The sequence below is a fragment of the Camponotus floridanus genome, unplaced genomic scaffold, assembly GCF_003227725.1.
Source record: "Camponotus floridanus strain SB8 unplaced genomic scaffold, Cflo_v7.5 scaffold132, whole genome shotgun sequence".
Classification (NCBI taxonomy): Eukaryota; Metazoa; Arthropoda; class Insecta; order Hymenoptera; family Formicidae; genus Camponotus; species Camponotus floridanus.
Window position 1 is genome coordinate 13,230 of NW_020229251.1, and position 19,975 is coordinate 33,204.

At 28.0% G+C, this 19,975-nt stretch overlaps 1 protein-coding gene, 2 long non-coding RNA genes and 1 pseudogene across 15 annotated transcripts in view; 2 read left to right on the top strand and 2 right to left on the bottom strand.

Moving 5' to 3' along the window:
* Positions 1 to 1,703: 1,703 nt before the first annotated feature.
* LOC112637112 lies at positions 1,704 to 7,205 on the top strand (annotated as a pseudogene).
* Positions 7,206 to 8,093: 888 nt separating this feature from the next.
* The window catches only part of LOC105254912, a 183,469-nt gene continuing 171,587 nt past the window's right edge, over positions 8,094 to 19,975 (top strand). For 5 of the 11 annotated variants that reach the window (XM_025406097.1, XM_025406092.1, XM_025406099.1 and 2 more), the window contains exons 1-5: positions 8,094 to 8,256; positions 8,674 to 8,883; positions 9,206 to 9,729; positions 10,105 to 10,222; positions 10,717 to 10,873. In XM_025406097.1, coding sequence (XP_025261882.1) covers positions 9,466 to 9,729; positions 10,105 to 10,222; positions 10,717 to 10,873 — 539 coding nt within the window. In that variant the 5' untranslated portion in view covers positions 8,094 to 8,256; positions 8,674 to 8,883; positions 9,206 to 9,465. Of the gene's footprint in view, positions 8,257 to 8,673; positions 8,884 to 9,205; positions 9,730 to 10,104; positions 10,223 to 10,716; positions 10,874 to 11,873; positions 12,458 to 17,576; positions 17,657 to 19,975 lie in introns of those variants that run through there. The other 6 variants (XR_003122414.1, XM_025406093.1, XR_003122416.1 and 3 more) reach the window with 5 other exon arrangements.
* LOC105253201 lies at positions 14,869 to 16,717 on the bottom strand. 3 transcript variants are annotated; one of them, XR_003122421.1, is made up of 4 exons: positions 16,453 to 16,717; positions 16,178 to 16,369; positions 15,875 to 15,922; positions 14,869 to 15,010 (listed from the first exon to the last, which is right to left on the bottom strand). It is a non-coding gene; the product is annotated as an uncharacterized LOC105253201 (long non-coding RNA). The 3 variants fall into 3 exon arrangements; XR_003122420.1 differs by having other exon boundaries at positions 16,174 to 16,369; XR_003122422.1 differs by lacking the exon at positions 14,869 to 15,010 and adding an exon at positions 15,467 to 15,496 and having other exon boundaries at positions 16,174 to 16,369.
* LOC112637111 lies at positions 16,724 to 19,972 on the bottom strand. Its single transcript, XR_003122419.1, has 3 exons — positions 19,124 to 19,972; positions 17,330 to 17,422; positions 16,724 to 17,021 (listed from the first exon to the last, which is right to left on the bottom strand). It is a non-coding gene; the product is annotated as an uncharacterized LOC112637111 (long non-coding RNA).

Below are 19,975 nucleotides of genomic sequence, written 5' to 3' on the forward strand. Positions count from 1 at the left end.
ATTGAACATCACACAGGCGATTCTATATTAGAAAAGCTTTCCATCGGGATGATTTCATAAATTCCGCTCGATTATATGCATCTTATTTGCTTAGGTATTACAAAACGGTTGTTGACATTATGAGTAAAAGGAAATAAAAATAACAGATTACGTGAAGAAAATATTAATTCAATTTCGCAACATTTAATGAATATTAAACATTGCATTCCTTCTGAATTCGCAAGAAAACCTAGATCTTTAGTTGATATTGATAAATGGAAAGCTACGGAATTACGTCAATTTTTGTTATATACTGGAATAGTAATTTTAAAGTCAACCATTCCTCCGATTTGGTATAATCACTTTCTTTCCCTTAGTGTTGCGATAAGAATATTGGCTGATCCAGAAATATGTACGATATTTGTAACTTATGCACATTCGTTATTATTATGGTTTGTTTCTAATTACGGGACTATTTATGGTGAAGAATATCTGTCACATAATGTTCATAATCTTATTCATATTGCTAATGATATAAAAACCTTTGGTTGTCTTGACAATTTTAGTTGCTTTAAATACAAAAATAATATGCAGAAAATTAAAAAGAAATTGCATGAATGTGGAAAGCCTTTAGAAGAATTATCAAATCGCCTATTTGAAGAATTACAGCAACTAATTATACCGTGCTCTGTCGTACATTATCCGATTGTTGTTTATACAAGTAAAAATAAAATTTCGTGTTTTCAATATGAAAATTTCAAAATTGCAATAACTGAAAATGATAAGTGTGCTTTGCTTAATGATAATTCTGTAGTTTTTATTTTGGACGTAGTTAAAGAGGACAGTATATTATTCTTTCGTGCAAAACGTTTTTTAAATCCAAAATCTCTTTTCACTATACCATGTGCTTCAGAAAAACTAGGTATATATGTCATTTTAGACACAACTGCTTCAGAAATCATAACAATTCCATTAACTAAAATAAAAAAAAATGTTTAATATTGAAAAATATAGATCAGGACGATTCTTATATTATAATTCCGCTTCTTCATACTAACAATTAGATGCGCGCTGTACATTTTTATAAATTTGTATTTTTTGTATGTTTTGTATTTTTATGTGTTTTACTTGTCAATAATCCTAAAAATAGATTGTAAATAAAATGTAAGTTATTGTAACATATTCCTTTGTCTTGAACTATAGTAACATTTCAAGAGCCTTACATTCCCTGTAGTTACATTCAATGTAACTGCAAGGCTCCTGCAATGTTACTGTAATCATCTGTGCTGTATGAGAAGTAATGTTAACTTGTATACTTGGAAATTTGCAAATTTTATTTTATATTGAAGGAATTATAAATAATTAATAAGGTGAGTTAAGTACTTTCAAGTATGCTGTATTAATATTTAATTTTTTAATTTTGCAATGCTTTATGTACTTAAATCTCATGAAAGTATAAGCAAAATCGCAAAATTACAATTTCGATTGATTGATAACTATTAATATAAGAGATTACCTTTAAACACAAATTTTCCACTTGTTTTACTTTATGTAAGATAATACATTAATTATACAAATTTAACATTAAAATAATATAATTTTCTTTATGTCAAATCAATCTTTTGCCAATATAATATAGTTGACATTAAATGTACATATTTTAATTTGTTAAATAATTTTACATACTAAAATATACTGTTTCCTTTTACAGATTATATTGAAAAATGGAAAATCGTGGCAAAATAGTACAGACATATGCAGTTGTCAAATTTATTGTAGACGATCTATATTCCGAGGTGCCAATATCGTGGCTTCAACGCAAGGACAATAAGCAGCTGTGTTATTGGCCGCCACGGACAATAAATGCTAAACCTTTGATAACCAACTATACAAATCCGAATGTAGAAAGTTGGAATCTATATGAAGTTGACGTCATAAAATACTGCAGTAAGTACTTATGCATTCATATCTTCAGTATATGCCTTGTTATTATATTACACTATCATTAGATCATATAAGTTAAGATTGAATATATTATTATTATTGTTTTTATTATTAATATTATTATTCTTAACGCATACGCGCGTAGATTAATGTATATATCAATTTTTTTGTTTTTGTAGCATCTTTAGAATCTGCAAGAAAAAGTGCAGCTGACTCCAATTATGAAACAACTGATGAAGATAGGCTGGGACGTGGTAAAAGACAACGCATTTCATATAATCGATTTAGCAGTGAAGAAGAGGAAAATGATGTACCGCAATCATGTAAAACTTATAAGAGTATGTATTACAAGAATGTTTTATTATATTTAATATACAGGGTATCTGACTGCTCCCGCAAGTCTACTCGTGTGCAGGTAGATTAATACAATTAAGTCAAACCAAACACAAAAGTCCTGTACCATTTTGCAAATAACCATGTAAAAATTTGAGTTATTAATTAAAAAAGATGGTAAATAATCGTGCGTGATAATTCATTAATCCATTTTATGTACTAACTCTAAATAACACGTAGTTATTTGTAAAATGGATTTAGAACAGAGAGGACTTTTGTGTTCAGTTTGACTTTATCTACTTGTACACGAGCGGACGTACAGAAACAGTCAGATATCCTGTACATTATAATTATGCATTAGTCTCTTGATTTCTTTATTTTACTTAAAATAAAATATAATTTAAATATATTTTTGCATTCTTCATTTGGGAAGATCCCAGTTGCGCACAGAATGAAACGGACACAACCAATCATATCGACCGATGCTTAGAAGCTTAATACGATTGACCAATAGAAAGTCCGAGAGAGTTCTGTGTCCGATTTATTCTAGAGAACCTCTAGGAGAGAGAATGGACAACTGATCAAGCTTTTTCATGATTGGCTGGCAGAAAATGTATCAATTTTAGCTATTGCGACGCCAATGCAAAATATGATGACACACAAATAGGACACACATGACACACATATATTAACCTATTTGTGTGTCATCATATTTTGCATTGGCGTCGCAATAGCTAAAATTGATACATTTTCTGCCAGCTAATCATGAAAAAGCTTGATCACATGTCACATGATCAGTTGTCCATTCTCTCTCCTAGAGGTTCTCTAATTTATTCTATGCGCAACTAGGCCTCACTCCTTCATTTTATGAAAACTGTACATATTTGAGTAAATAGAGTTCAAATATTTGATATGTATTTATTAATAGCTATACAAATCTTTTAAGGTATTTCTAAACATTAATAATTCCTACAAATTAACAGTTATCTCGTTTGTTCGGAAGCTTTTGTAAGATAGAGAAAAGTGAAATAAGATAAAAGTGAAATAAGAAAATGAATAACTTTTTTTATTTTTAAGTGTTACAGAAAAAATATTTAAAAAATATTTTTTATAGGGAAAGCAAACAGTATGAATAAAATTTCTGCTATTCCAGCCTGTCCGGACAATTTAAGATTAAACAATAATAATGAAAACAATGTAAATGATATGAATGACTTTCCACTTTCACAATCTTATGGTATGTATATTATGTATTTAGTACTATTATTATATATTTTTTCATTATTATAATGCTATATATATTTGCAGAAAAAAGGAAGAGTTCCTGCACAAATCCCAGTTCAAATTCTGAACCCAGTGAGAAAATAAATATTTCTCAATTGCCCATAATATTAGAAGGTATACATATTATTAAAATGAATAAAAATTATAGTTATTGTAATAATTATAGTTATAGTATAATATATTAATGTCTCAATATTGTAGACGGTGCTCCATTATCTGCTCCATTTGAAGGAATGAGAGGATGTCTAGAGGACTCGAATATGAAAATAAGTATGTATTAATATATACATATGATGGCTGTTAATTAAGTAAATTGTTAATTAAGTAGCTACATGTATAAAAGAAATACAATTCTTTATTATATTCTTTCAATGTTATGATCAAATTTTTTCAAATTTGTGAGAGTCACTGCGTTCCATCAGCGCAGTGTTTTCTATCAATATCCAATGATTCCCATAAAAATTAAACAGGCACAAGACATAACAGAAGGAATCTAATAATAATTATTAGTAAAAGTAGAAAAGTAGTTTATTTTCTGCTATTACTTCACTAAAAGGCGTCCACGATGCCTAGAAATTAGTCCAAATTCTTGGATATATATATACAGTGACCGGCAAAAATAAAAAGCCACCTTAACTATAAAACTGATTTGATGCTAAAAGCTAAAAAAAATTCATTATAAAGTTTTTTATAACTAAAACTGAAAATTTATTAAGTAATTTAATGTTTTTAATTAAAAAGAAATCATTTTTTATTTAATACTGTATTTATTTCTATATAATCATTTATTTAAGAGTGACAAAATAAAAAAGCCAGTTAAGGTAACATAGTATTACGATTTAAAAAAACAACAATATTATTTTAATTAATAATTAATATGATTTCCTTTAGCATCAATTACTTTTTGCAGTCTTTTTGGTATACTTTCAATTAAATTTTTTAAATGTTGTGGATCCAAATTCTCCCAGGCTAGTTGTAATGCTTCAAAATAAGAATTCTTGTTAGTTACTCCGCTTTTATTAATCCTATTATCCAAAATTGCCCAGAAATTTTCGATAGGGTTTAAATCTGGAGATTGCGGAGGCCATTCAAGTTGTTTAATTCGGCAGGAACGAAAAAAAGCTTGACTTTTCTTTGCTGTGTGTTTCGAGTTATTATCTTGTTGGAAAATGAAATTATCTTCTAGTCCGAGTTTCAACAAACACTCCTCCAAATTTTCATTTATTATATCAATGTAGACATCTGCTGTCATAATTCCGTTAATTTTGACAAGATTTCCCACTCCTGCCCATGAGAAACATCCCCAGACTAAAATATTTCCTCCGCCATACTTTACAGTTTTCTGAATATGACGATCTTGAAGCTCTTCGCCGTGTTTTCTCCAGACTCTAATCCGCTTCTTTTGTCCAAATAACTCGAATTTGCTTTCATCTGTCCATAAAATATTTTTCCAGAAGTCCAATGACATATTTGCATACTTCCGAGCAAATTGCAAACGTTTTTTCTTATTGGTGACGCTAAAGAAAGGTCGTTTACGTGCAAACCGGCTGTGTAAATTTGCTTCATTGAGTCTTCGACGTACAGTGCGGTCAGAAACAGTAAGATAAATGTTTTCCTGAATTTCTCTAACAGTAATCTTTGGATTTTTCTTAACTTCACGGATTATTTTCATATCCTCCCGCTTGGATGTTGCTCGTTTTCGACCTCTTCCGATTCTATCTGCCACCGATCCAGTTGATTGAAATTTTCTTCTGATCTGTTCTACTGCTCCTCTACTTACTTCATAATTTTTGGCTATATTCCGTTGGGAAAGACCTTTTTGAATATCTCGCACAATTAAGTTTCGAACTTGTGTGGAAATTGATCTTCCTCCCATTTTTGACCGCGAATTTTTTGTAATAATCGAGATAAGCCAATGTTGCAAAAATGATTAACAACAACGAGAAGTGAGCGCAATAACACGAACATGTTGACATGACAACCAAACAAAATATTGTATATATTAAATCGAACAAATCTGAATGGCTTTTTTATTTTGTCAATATAATAAACAGCAATATTTAAGAAATATAAATAAAACTGAAAAGTAAAAAATAATTTATGTGATTGTAACATAAAATTTTAAAATAAATAATAAATGCTTCTTCTTTCATCAATGAAAATCTCATTGTTTTAATATTTTTACTCTTTCATTAAGCAAAACAGTATAACTAGGAAAATGGCTTTATTATTCTTTAACTACGGTCAACTGTATATATAATATATAGATATAAAAGAACGAATGCATCGAATTGAAGATGTTATGAGAAACCAAGTTTAGGTAAGTAACGAAGACAGGAGATATAATTGCTTTCTTTCATAATGAAAATCTATTTTTAATTTTTTTTTTCATAACAAAAGCAGTATGAGACTAGGAAAATGCTTTTTATTTTATGCCGGTCACTGTAATATAATATATTATATATATATATTATATTATACACATATATATAACATTACTCGTTGCATTGCAGACAGAAACCTGAAAGAAATATTACGTTCCCAAGCCACATCGAATTTAATATTGCAAGATATAAAAGAACGAATGCATCGAATTGAAGATGTTATGAGAAACCAAGCTCCGGTTAGGTAAGTAACGAAGAGCAGCGAGGATAGTCTTATTGCTGAACTATTACCCTTACAAACGATAGAAGCCATACGTAATTTTGATTTGCTGTTGCACAACACCAACGAAGCAGTGACGCAATTTGTAAGTTTTAATAGCATTTTTATTTTAATATACACAACTGTTTCATGATCCAGAGACTGGATCGCGGTGCCGCTTTCCCCATTCCAAGCGCGTGCTAGCGGCCGAGCACCGTGAAATGCAGTACCGTCTATCGGCGCGGCGTAGACGGCATTTCACGGCGCTCGGCCGCTAGCACGCGCTTGGAATGGGGAAAGCGGCACCGCGATCTTAGACCATATAGATATGAACTGCACATATCCCCACTTTTCTGCGTTTTCAATGAAGCCACATTAAGAGAAAGAGAGAGATATTGTTTGACCTAACCATGCGTGTGACAAAGAAGAAAGAGCAAATAAACTTTTTTTCTTTGTCACACGCATGGTCAAACAATCTTTCCCTCTTTCTCATATGGTTTCATTGAAAATGCAGAATGCGCAGTTCATATCTATATGGTCTAAGCACCGCGATGCAGCCTTTGGATGACATACAAATAGTGTTGCCATAATAATATATGGAAAGTTTTCTAATTGTTTATTTCTGTTTATAGAAACAATTTCTGTTAAGGATTGGTGGAAATAATCCTCGCGATATTATTCATCGCATTCTTTCCAAAATATTTTCCAACGAATATGCAATAAATTGTTCATAGAAAGGCATCCGTAATAATTTCAAAGTCTCCAACTTATATTTTATTAAAATTGTGAAAAGTATGTTCTACATGTTAATTAAACATATCTATTAACCGAAATCTTTGTTATATTATTTTACTAATTCTATATTATTTTTTCCAGGAGAAATTATTTTTAAACATTTAAATTTCACGGAAGTTGAATTTGATAATATAGCAGCAGAATGGCTGCGTTTTGCCAAACAACGAAAACAGAGACAAGACAAAGGAAAAGATGTCGAACGTGAACAAATTGATGAAAGTAATTAAGAAAAGTCTTATAGTACAAAATCTTTATAAGCATAAATAAGTTCTCGATAAATTTAAGTTGACATTCTTAAAGTATATTTATTTTAGGTTTGTATTAATTACGTGCAAGTTATTGATCATATGATTATCATTTTGTTTTTGTGTATAAAAAGAATCATTGATCATATGATTATCATTTTGTTTTTGTGTATAAAAAGAATCTATAAAAATAGAGTACAAATTTTTAGTTCTTATAGATAGATTCTTATAGAGATATAGATTCTTATAGAGAGTTCTTATAGATTTTATTTTCATTTTTATTTATGTTTTTGTCTAACAAAGTCTAAGTATAAATAAATAAGTAATGTACAAAATTAGTCAATATGTATTATATATGCATATTATACACATTCAAAAAATAATGAATAAAAGAAACTTTATATAAAAACAAGTATAGTTTATAACTTTTATTAACATATCATTTAATGATGGTTACATATCTATAAGATATTTTTAATAATCAATAAAGTAAAAATCTTAATTTTTTCAGTTATGTTCATTTATTTACAATTTAATGCAATATTATATATATATATATATATATATATATATGTATATATATACATATATTTGCCTCGACTGTGATTGGTCGATTCGTTTAACAACAAGTCTAAATTTTTTATGTGCTCCAGGTTTTAGACCCGTTCTACAATGAGTCGTAAGTCGTAAGTCGTAGGTAAATTAACCAATCATGGTTGATTATTTCAAAAATAGTCAACCATGATTGGTCAATTTACCTACGACTTACGATTTACGACTCAGTGTAGAACGGGCCTTAAGGCGTCTTTAGATGGAAGCGTTTAGCGTCAAGCGTCGAGCGTCAAAAACACGTGCGCAGCACCCTTGCGCATAAAGGCGTCTTTAGATGGAAGCGTTTAGCGTCAAGCGTCGAGCGTCAAAAACACGTGCGCAGCACCCTTGCGCATAATTCTGAACAGGCAGATTCCAGCATCTTGACGCTAAAACCGCTAAAACAATGTCTAGTAACAAAATTTTAATAAATACGGTAGAGGTAAGTAGATTGTATATTCTTAATAGAAAATGTATTAATATATATAATATATAATAAATATAATGGATATAATAGATATAATAGATATCATTATACAATATATATTATAGAATTGCGCGATTAGTAGCGTATTACAACATAACCAAACAGAAGGAATAATTGGCATAAATATATGTTTTCTAAATACAACATGAATATTATTTATTACAATGTATTCTTTGTATAGGATATAACGTGTGGAGTGTGCACGTAACTTTTTTTTGTTTCTTATATTCATGATTAATAATGCTGCTGCATTCTAATAACCATTGATGATAACGATAATTAACTGACATTTTATTGATAATATTTGATAATAATGATAATATTGATAATATTGATAATAATGATAATATTTGATAATATTCCGCAATTTAGATGATTTACTGACTGCTCCAGCGTTTCAACAAATCACTAGGCACACTGTGCATGTCACACTTTTTGACGCTTTAACGCTCGACGCTAAAACGCTCCCATGTAAAGGCACCTTTATAGTGTTGATTTCTTGCGGCCATTTGCTTCTTCGCGTGTCGGTTACTTGTTATTCTTTTTATTAGAAGGGAGTCACATGGTCAGGTGATTTTGGAGGTAATACTTCGTTTCTTTTTATATATAGAATATGTAATATTATAGAAAATAAAATGCAATTTCTAAAGAAATCTCTTCATATATTTTTTATATCATTGTTTAGACATGTTTCATAATGAACGAGAAGACTAACAAATTTGAGGTTATTTCTTTTCGACAATGGCTGTGTTCCGATATTCACAATATACGTGACAAAAACTATAGATTTTCCGTACTGACAGTGAATATCGGAACACAACCGATGTCACATGTAATTTTAATCCACCATATTTAGAATGGAATAAATAATAAGATCAGAAAGTAAAAATTGAATATGTTGCAGATGATATTTGTTGCAAACAATATAAATACTGCAGAATATGGAAACAGGTGATACTTCGTTGCATAGGTGTTTAAATCTTCTACATTTGTCGCGCTACACGCGAAAGTATCAAGCTTATTTATCAAAAAAAGGATTCAGCCCGCCAGTGAATGCTTGAGACGCGTATACAATAAGACAGCCTATATTTGGTTGTTAGCAACATTAATATTTTACATAATGTGATATCTCTCCCGATATTTGAACCTTTGAGACTACAAAAAATGGAAAAATTGTCACTGCTGATTATGTTTTGTCTATATTGTTCGATTGTAAATGCAACAGTATCAAGTATAGTTGGCATGTCAAATGCAGTATCTCCTAAATGTAGTACAAATACTGCAACAAACAATCAAGCTAATCAGAATGCAAAAACTATCGATGAAGAGTATGATACTTTGGCGATTATAGTTGCTGAAAAAAGTCTATTAGAAATATTGGGACAAGTATCAAACATTATCAAAAATAGCACATGTACGGGAGGACATGTAAGTAATATCTATAAGTAACATCTATTTGTTACTTTAGACGTTATACACAAAAATTTTATTTATTAATTGTATAATATTGTAATTTGTAATATTTCCCATTTCTATTATATTAATTATTATTAAGTCTTAATATATAACATTTTATTTTAAAAAAATTGAGTTTATATATATTTATTTGAAATTAAATTCTATGTATAGACTACAAAATCATTTACTTATTGGAGAGTGACAAATTCTTAATATAAATCATCTGTTGTTTTCTTTGGCTACTATTAATTATAGAAAGCTAATGGATTATTCTATAAACAGTTATATTAATTTAAAGAAACTAATAATAGCTTATTACTCATGTACATTTTTTGCTTCTTGCAGGCTTATACATTGAAAAGAGAACAAAAGCATTCTTTAGAAAAAGATGCGTTAAATCAATCCGATTCTATTATGTATTATGAAGATCTTTTGAGTTGCTCAGAGAACTCTACTGATGAAGGTATAAATATATATATGATATGTATTATATATTTATCAAATATATATTGCATATATATTTATATGCATTTAGTTATAATATTTAATAAGTATATTAGTTACATAAAAAAATGTGTATTCAGGATATGTTTGTATACGCTACAAAAATTTAGATAATTTTCATTTTATTGTGCAATTTTGTTTTTATTATACAATATTTTTATTATGTAATCAAATATTAATAATTATATAATTAATTATATTATTAATATAGAAACATATCAATGCTATTTTTTAAAAAAATTGTTTTAATTTTCATAGAATATTTAAAATTTTTACTATATAATTAATGCATGAAAATTAATTTGAAGCAAGTTATGTGATGTACAGTGGTATGTAATATGCACTATTGAATGCAGCTTCAAAGTGTTCATGCTGACATTTACATACCAATAGTTATATTAATGTAATGATATGTGTTCACTCCTATATGTATAGAACAAACTGTTATGTTAGTAGAGGAGGACAGCGAGCCCATTTTGGGACTATGGTTTGAAGAAACCCTTTCTCTATCAGATAAAATTTCAAGAAATGCCAATAAAGAAAAAAATAATGAAGCAAGTGCTGGACATATTGCTAGATCACCATCGTTCCAGACAATCGAAAGCGTAATGTAAGTTTTCAAATATAATAATTTCTTTATATACTTACTATAACCATAAATTATTACAAGGGAGTTACTTATACATATTATTATATTAATCAAGTTAGTTATATATATATTATTACACGTATATTATATATATAAATTAAAATATTTTTTGGCTCTGACCGATTTTTTCTTATTAAATTACTTTACAACTTTAGTGGCTCTGTCTTTGCAGTTTTAACTCTTAATTGTTAGTTCGTACCACCACCCTACATCATGGTCCAAAGTCTTTTGTTTTTTAAATTTGTATTATTACTATATGGACCGTTAACCCTTCTCATTATTTAGTTTTTAAAACATTTTTGTTGAAATGTATTGTCAGGAAAAAAGATCAATAATCAACTTCCTTACAATAATTTACGATTGTAATAAGTAATAAGTAAATACAAAGAAATGATAACGTAATATAAGATATGTTATATATGACATAATATCTTATGTTACATTATAAACTAAACTTAATATGTTATAAGCTAAACTAGAAACAAGGAGCAACATATATTGAAGTAATAATTAATAAAAACGAAAAGTATATAAATTTAATTTTAAATGCTAATTCATAATGTGTTACAGAACATAGAAATGCAAAAAAAGCAAAATACTACATGTAAAGTTTTAATTATAGATCCAGTATATCTTTTTTCTAATATTTTGTGTTATTCTTTAATTTTCTCTTATTACACTGATTTTCAAATCTCCACAAGTATTTTTATTTTTTATTTTTTTGTATTATTATTACTTTCAATATTGTTTGTCTGAATCTAGGCACAAACTTTTGCTTAAGTAAAAATAAGTCAATTACAAATATTCATTTTCATTTTGATAATAAAAATGAAAAACTGATTATTTTATCCTCTTAAGCATTATGCATTATGTAAAAATTTGCATCCCGTTATACTCTGATTTTCCGCTATAATCTGATGTCCCGCCATAATCTGATGCTCTCTGATTGGGTAACTGACAGTTGAAGCTCATATAATTGGTCATACCCAGATAGCCAAATGTCCTGATTTTGGAATCATGCTGTCGACAACCGTTGCAACAACTAATTTTGAAAAACTAGGGACAAGGTGAGACAGCATTATGCTTGTCGGGTTGAGCTCACATGATTTCTAATTCTAAGAACAGCAAATTGATGGCAACATGTTAACACCAATATCTTGTCTGCAAATAGGAGATTTGATAGCAATATGACGACAACTTGTTGTCAATTTGTCATCTGCGATTGACAGCACACTGATAACAACATTGGTGGCAATTTTTTAAGGATTTTTATCTGTTCAAAAAACACAGCTATACACAGCAACAATAATATACATATCAATGTTATAATTTTTTATTCAATAATGTAACTGATATGACAATCATCTTGTACTCTTAACAACAGAAATGCCACACAAATGCTTCAACACAGGTAAAGGTATGTACATATCATCAATATATATTTATAAATTTTGCATAATAAATACAGAGAGAATGCATATGTTCCAATATGCATAAATTCGTGTGTTGAGATATTTCTATTGTTGAATTTACATACATAAATAATACCAGTTACATTATTAAGTAAAAAAGTATAATATTGATGATATCGTGTTACTGCGTTAGCTTGTATTTAATAGATATATTTACAATTTTAATTTAAAAAATTTTATCACTTTTTTAATGCATTTTAAAACATTTTATTTTTAAATTATCCTTTTTTTACAAATAATATAAGTTTTATAAAATAGTTGTAAATAAGTGGTACAACAAGTTTTCTTTAAATTATATGTGTTTGTTTTTATATGTGTTTGAAATTATAAACTTTTTTTATGTATCTTTCAACAATTGATAATTATTAAAAATTTTTATTCGCAGCAGCATATTATATACGAAAAAGTATATTTTAACTTAATCTTCTACTTTAATTTAATCTACTACTTACTTTATACTTTAACATAATTAAAGCAATTTAATCATAGCAGTATTATCAATATATAAACATATACTCTTATGAAAAATATATTCTTATATTCTTACATGAAATAAACTCTTTAACTTAAACAACATACAAGAAAAAAATACTGATTGTTACATAATTTATCAAAAAAAAAATAAATAAATAAAAATTAAATATCTCCAATACATGTGACTAAGACCCTTTGCAGCAACATTATTTTGGATTTAAGCAAAACTTAAACATGTGTCTATCTTTATCTCTCTTTCTAAATAAATAAATAAATAAAGACAAACATATATTTAAGTCTCACTTAAAACCAAAATAATGTTGATGCAATCGGGCCTAAAGAACTTAGTCATAATCTTTGTATCACTTTCTTAAAAATCGCGGAATATATAAAAATGCAACTGCGCAAAAAAACTTCAAACTAAATTATTATTTAATTGCTTTCTGGATCGCCATCATTCGCATCGTCAATTTCATTGTCATTATGTATTGTCTTCTACTTCGCCAAATAAGTTATTATCTGCTTCACGTCGCAATCTCTGACGTTGTCCTCTTCCTTTTTCATTCATTCTTTTCATTACATTGCGATTTACTTTGTTTTCCGAAGCGTACTGCCTCCCCCACTTCTCGAAATATTAATTTCGTAATGGTTTTTTAAAATGTGCATTTCAGCATACAGCATCTGTAAATTAAAGATAACATTAATTCGCAATTTATTATATAAAATAAGATATTATATATATATATATATATATATATATATATATATATATATATATACAGGGTGTCTCATTTAACTTGACACATCGAAATATCTCGTAAAGTCTAAAAGATACGAAAAAATGTTTCAGACAAAAGTTATATGGTTTCAAAGGGGACATAAGGTGGTGTTATTAGTTTAACCTTGAAGAGCTTCCTGAAGGTCACGTGAAGGTTACCTCCAACTTTTTAAATGGGAGACCCTATATGCTTTTGCATATTCTTGTAGCTTATCTCGAGAGCTTTTCAAAACACTATAATAAAATATTTCTTCATTGAGTACTTTTCGAGTTATGAGGCTTGAAATCATTTCTTAATTTTACATAAACCGTAAAATATCTTGTAAAATATTCATTTTTCGATTATTTTACCTAAATACTTTTATGTACAAAATAATGAGAGGAATCAATTGGTGTAAAGAAAACACAAAGTTATATTTAAGAAAAAATATGTAATTTGCAATTAACAATTTCTTAAAAATAATTGTGTTTTTTTTACACCAATTGATTTCTCTCATTATTTTGTACATAAAAGTATTAAGGTAAAATAATCGAAAAATGAATATTTTACAAGATATTTTACGGTTTATGTAAAATTAAAAAATGATTTCAAGCTTCATAACTTGAAAAGTATTTAATGAAAACTAACTTAATTATAGTGTTTTGGAAAGCTCTTGAGATGAGCTACAAGAATATGCAAAAGCATATAGAGTATCCCATTTAAAAAGTTGGAGCTGACCTTCACGTGACCTTCAGGTGGCTCTTCAAAATCAAACTAATAACACCATCTTATGTCCCCTTTGAAACCATATAACTTTTGTCTGAAACGTATTTTTTCGTATCTTTTAGACTTTACGAGATATTTCGATGTGTCAAGTTAAATGGGACACCCTGTATATATATATATATATATATATATATATATATACATCTTAGACGAAGAATTTTTTTTACATCGTGTAAAGTAAAGCCGCCTACAAAATGTAAATATTTGACCTAAAATAGAATGTAATTAAATAAAAATTTTATATGAATTTTTTAACGATATGGGTTAATCTGATCTGGGTTATAATCCACTCAATTATAGCCAATCACGGTCATTTCATTCTTCTAAGGAATAATTAAGTAGATTACAACTCAAGTTGGATTAACTCATATTGTTCGAAAAGATGCTATTAATTTTGTTTCTATTATTATTTTAGAATTAATATTTTCGTTTTGTTATTATACTTATAAATTTGTGAAGAACTTACCGCATTTTCGTATTTTTCTTCTAATATGTTATTGAAATCTTCCACTTGTTGGACTGATTGTAGAGGGAATACAAATGACTTAGGAGGCATAATATTATTTATTCGTTTGCGCAATAATTTGTCTAGTTTTTCGTTTATAGTTCTACAAACATAATGTAATTATTTGACATTTATTTTATAAATTTATTAATTATTATTAAATACATGCTTATTTTATTATTTATAAAAAATATATATATATATATATATATTTTTTTTTTATAAATAATAAAATAAGCATGTATTTAATAACACGATGTAAAAAAATTCTTCGTCTAAGATGTATATATATATATATATATATATATATATATATATATATATACATATAATTTATAAAAAATAAATATACAAGATGTTCTAAAACGACGGGATAAAATATTTAATGGAAGATTCTTAAAAACATTTCCAAAAAATTAAAACAAAATTTAATATAAAAATCATCGAAGCTATAGTAGTTTTTAAATTAAAAAGTAATTATATTTCATGCATCATAAGGCAGGTTTCGCACACTCAAATTCTGCACAATGACAAATGATACAAATGTTGCAATATTTATGTGTGAATATAGAAGCACTTTTATCTGAAACTGAAATTTTAAAGTAAATATTACATTTACACAAATGTAAATGTTATTATTTATAATTAAAATGAATATAAAATAATTACATAACATTTTTTTAATTAGCTTTCGATAAACAACACTATAAATAACATGTAATAACATGTGTAATATGAAAATGAACATTTTGATTTTAAAATAAATTTATTTTGTTTTTTATTTCTAGAATTTTGTATTTTTAATAGTATTTTATATTATGTCAATTATATTTTTATATAACAATTTTTATACTAAAATTATTACTAAAAAAAAATAATAAAAGCTATTTGAAAAAACTTAAAAGATAATTAAAAAGGCCTCCGAAAGCAAATTGAAAAATGTTTTTTAAACCCGATATTAACTTACTGAAAATCTTCTTTTGAAACAACATTGTTCAATTTTTCGTATTGACATCTATAACATAAAAATTTTCAAATATACATTATTTGCATGCAAAAACGTATATATATATGTAATTGTATACTTTAAATGTGTGTTCTGAGTACACTGCGCGAAATCGATTTGGTCCGTGACCCCTTCCGCAGGGCAAGAAAAACCGGCCGATTGGCCTTAGTATTTTAGTAAATGTTATTGACATTTCTCCACATTTCCCTTGCTTCGCGGAAGAGGTCACGGACCAAATCGATTTCGCGCAGTGTACATACCTACTTCTCTATCTCGTGATCTGCTTCCTGTTTGGCTCTGACCAAAATTGTATTCTGCTTGGCTCTGACCAAAATTGTATTCTGCTTGGCTCTGAACGAGATTGCATCTTGCTTGATTTTGATGAAGATTATATCCTACATGACTCCGATCGAGATTGTTTCTTTCTCAAATAGATATTAGTCGAGAAGGTTCTTTCTGTTATATAAAACATTTATTGAAAACATTTGCATTTTACTTGAGCTTTTTATAAAGCTCGAAATATTATCATAATATTATACCTGGTACTGATGTGCTTCATGTCGCTGAGTTTGAGGAGATTCATAGAACGAAATAGTTGGAACAGACTTTTCGTAAGAAATTCTATTATTATTATTAATATGAGAGTCATACATATATGAAGTAGGAAAAGAAGGAACAAGGAAAAGATGTATTCTCGATTGTATTTACATTAAAGTTTGATGAACTGTTCCGTGTTAATAATTTAGTGTACGTCTTTTGACGCATTGAATTATTACTGCCTAAATATTGTTCATAAATAACATTTGGCAGACTTTCCATTTGCGAAACTGGATTCAGTAATTGGGGCGAAGAAGTATTAAAGATTGCAGGGGAAGGATTTTCAGTAAAGGCATTATCAGGTTCGTTCTCCTTATCATTACTTAAATCTTTTCTTATCTATCTTTTCTTATCTATCTTCTCTCTTTGATCAATATGATTTTCGATATCTGTCGTCTGTTCAGATCGACTTTTATGAGTTCGAATTCTTTTAATCGATTTCTCTTTATCTGATGATGAAGTGGTGATATATTTTTTAGGCCTTATAATCGGACGAAAAGGATGATCTAAGCTATAAATAAAAATTTTCGTTATTATAATTAAATGTTACTTAAATTTTATGAATTATTTTATTAAAAAATATACATTAATATATATTATTAAGTTGAAAAATATGAACCAATAATCTGAAATTAAATATTATGCGTTCAGATATTTACTACCAGTATTGACAATTTATAGTTTACGTCACATATATTATAGATTTTCAGTATTGGCAGTGAATATATAGAACGCAGTTATGATCGCATAGTATTATTTCATTGGACACACACGCGCACACACACGTACACACATATGTATGTATGTATATATATTTACTGTTTTGATTGTCCTGTTCGCTGCGTATTCAATATGAAGTTCATATGTTTTCGAGGTCTCTTTTGAATTATTTTTTTAACCCTTGTGTCCATTCTGACAACAATATATTGATATATATAGTAATTATTTAATTAAATAAATTAATGTCTAAACTTAAAAAAGTAGAATTTATCCTAGAAAATACTGTAAAATGTATAAACTGCACATAGAAAAACGAAAGCAATGTTAAATTTATTTTAAATTCTAGATGCAACAAACATCATAAAAAGATGCCTCCATAAATAACCAACATACGTATATAAATATATAATACAAATGCAGCATGAAGAAAATGTTAGAAAATAAAACATAGAAACTCAAATTATAAAGAACGAAAGAAAGAAGAAAGAAAACATGAAAAATGATAGATATTATGATTATAGGAGAATCGAAACAATATATTTTCCAGCGATAGGCTCATCAGTCTCAATAATACTAGAATCTGAATCCTCACTATTGTTAATTGCCCACCAGTATGGTGTCAAATAGCATTTAGCTTTGACTTCATTAATAATAGAAATAATATTAAAATTATTACACAATGCGGAACATTTAAATACATCGATTAAAGAAGAAGAGATACCAACATTATAAAAATCTTTGACGATTTCAAATTTTTTTATTACAAAATAAGGTAAATTTTCCTTTTCTAAAATATTATATACAGGGTGAATCATAATGGTTGTAACAACCTTTTATCATTAGAGATCAATTACCGACTGCAACTGTAATCAATTGAATGATTCATAGATGACAGCTGCTTGGATCGACCGTGTCTGCAGTAACGTACAAGCGAGTTAAATACTGTGAATTAAATAATATACATATTCCATGCATACTTTTCTAATATATTTAACTTTTTTATGTACATATTTTTCTTTCTACACGGTTTTTTTCTAATAACGTGATTTCTTATTATTGTGAAACGTATCTGCCACATAAAAAGAGATATCTTTTGCATTCGTGTATTTTTTAATACGATTTTTTTAAATAATGATTTTTTAATACATAGAATTTGACGGCGATTTTTTTCATTCTTACACAAATCATTTTAACGCGTAAAAAGAGTTGGATTGGTAAAGATACAAAAGTATTCTTTTTTTATTAAAAAAATGCGTAATTCTGCTTTCTACAAGAATTATTCTACTTATTATTAATTTTCTAAGTTATAACTTTTACATTCTTAATATCTACAGCAGAATATTTCTTGTAGAAAGTAGAATTACGCATTTTTTTTTATAAAAAAGGAATACTTTTGTATCGTTTACCAATCCAACTCTTTTTACACGTTAAAATGATTTGTGTAAGAATGGAAAAAATCGCCGTCAAATTCTATGTATTAAAATACCATTATTTAAAAAAAATCGTATTAAAAAATACACGAATGCAAAAGATATCTCTTTTTATGTGGCAGATACGTTTCACAATAATAAGAAATCGCGTTATTAGAAAAAAACCGTGTAGAAAGAAAAATATGTACATAAAAGAGTTAAATATATTAGAAAAGTATGCATAGAATATGTATATTATTTGATTCACAGTATTTAACTCGCTTGTACGTTACTGCAGACACGGTCGATCCAAGCAGCTGTCATCTATGAATTATTCGATTGATTACAGTGCAGTCGATAATTGATTTCTAATGGTAAAAGGTTGTTACAACCATTATGATTCACCCTGTATAATGCACACTGATGAATCACGAAGAACACAACACCTATCATTCAAAGAATCGACATTTATAGATGTACTTACTCTGCAGCTTTTTATATTGAGAAATACCCACTAAAAGTTTCAAAGGCAATGGTCCTTCGTTATGTTTTTAAAAAAATTTGATTTTATCATCAGTAACTAGTTCAAGTTTTTCTCGTATTTCCCTCTCAGTTTGTCTGTAGAAAAATTGTTGGAGAGGATGAGAGGTTTTCTATAATATTTTCTAAAAAACGAAATATTATTTTCGTAAGGAAAAGCTGAGAAAGAATCAAGAGGATCTAGCCGTTCTACGTCTTTTGTTAAATGTAACAATGCATAAACTTATACGAGAGAAAAGTACGTTCATAAAAATCAAGACATTTTTTCACAAACGTTTCAAGGGCAAGTTTTGCAAAAAATAGCAATGTTTGCGAAATTGCTGGGCGACACAGTGCACGTATCGCCGCATGCAAAAGTAAAAAGTGCATATAATCATGTTGTTCCATAATATTTAGTAAAACTATTGATCCAGTATATAAGACAAATTGGCGACCTTCAGTAGCTTTATAATCCTTATAATCAGCTAATGATCTTGATTTTCTCGCAAATTCTCGTGGGCAATACGAAGTAAGATGTTGAAGTTTTTTTGAAATCAAATTTTGATTGCGACCAGATAATTTCATTTTTTTCCCGTACTTTCCAGTAACCCATGCAGTCAATAACTTTTTGGCAACACCTATACAAATCAAATGCATATATTCAATGGATACTTGTGAAACTATACCCATTAATAAACGATTTAGTGGACTCGGTCTTTTGTGATGATATTCGTCAATGAACTGAGCATATTCGTAAATGATGATCATCCGTTCGTAAATGATGATTTGTACCTATAAAGACTATTTGATCCTTGTA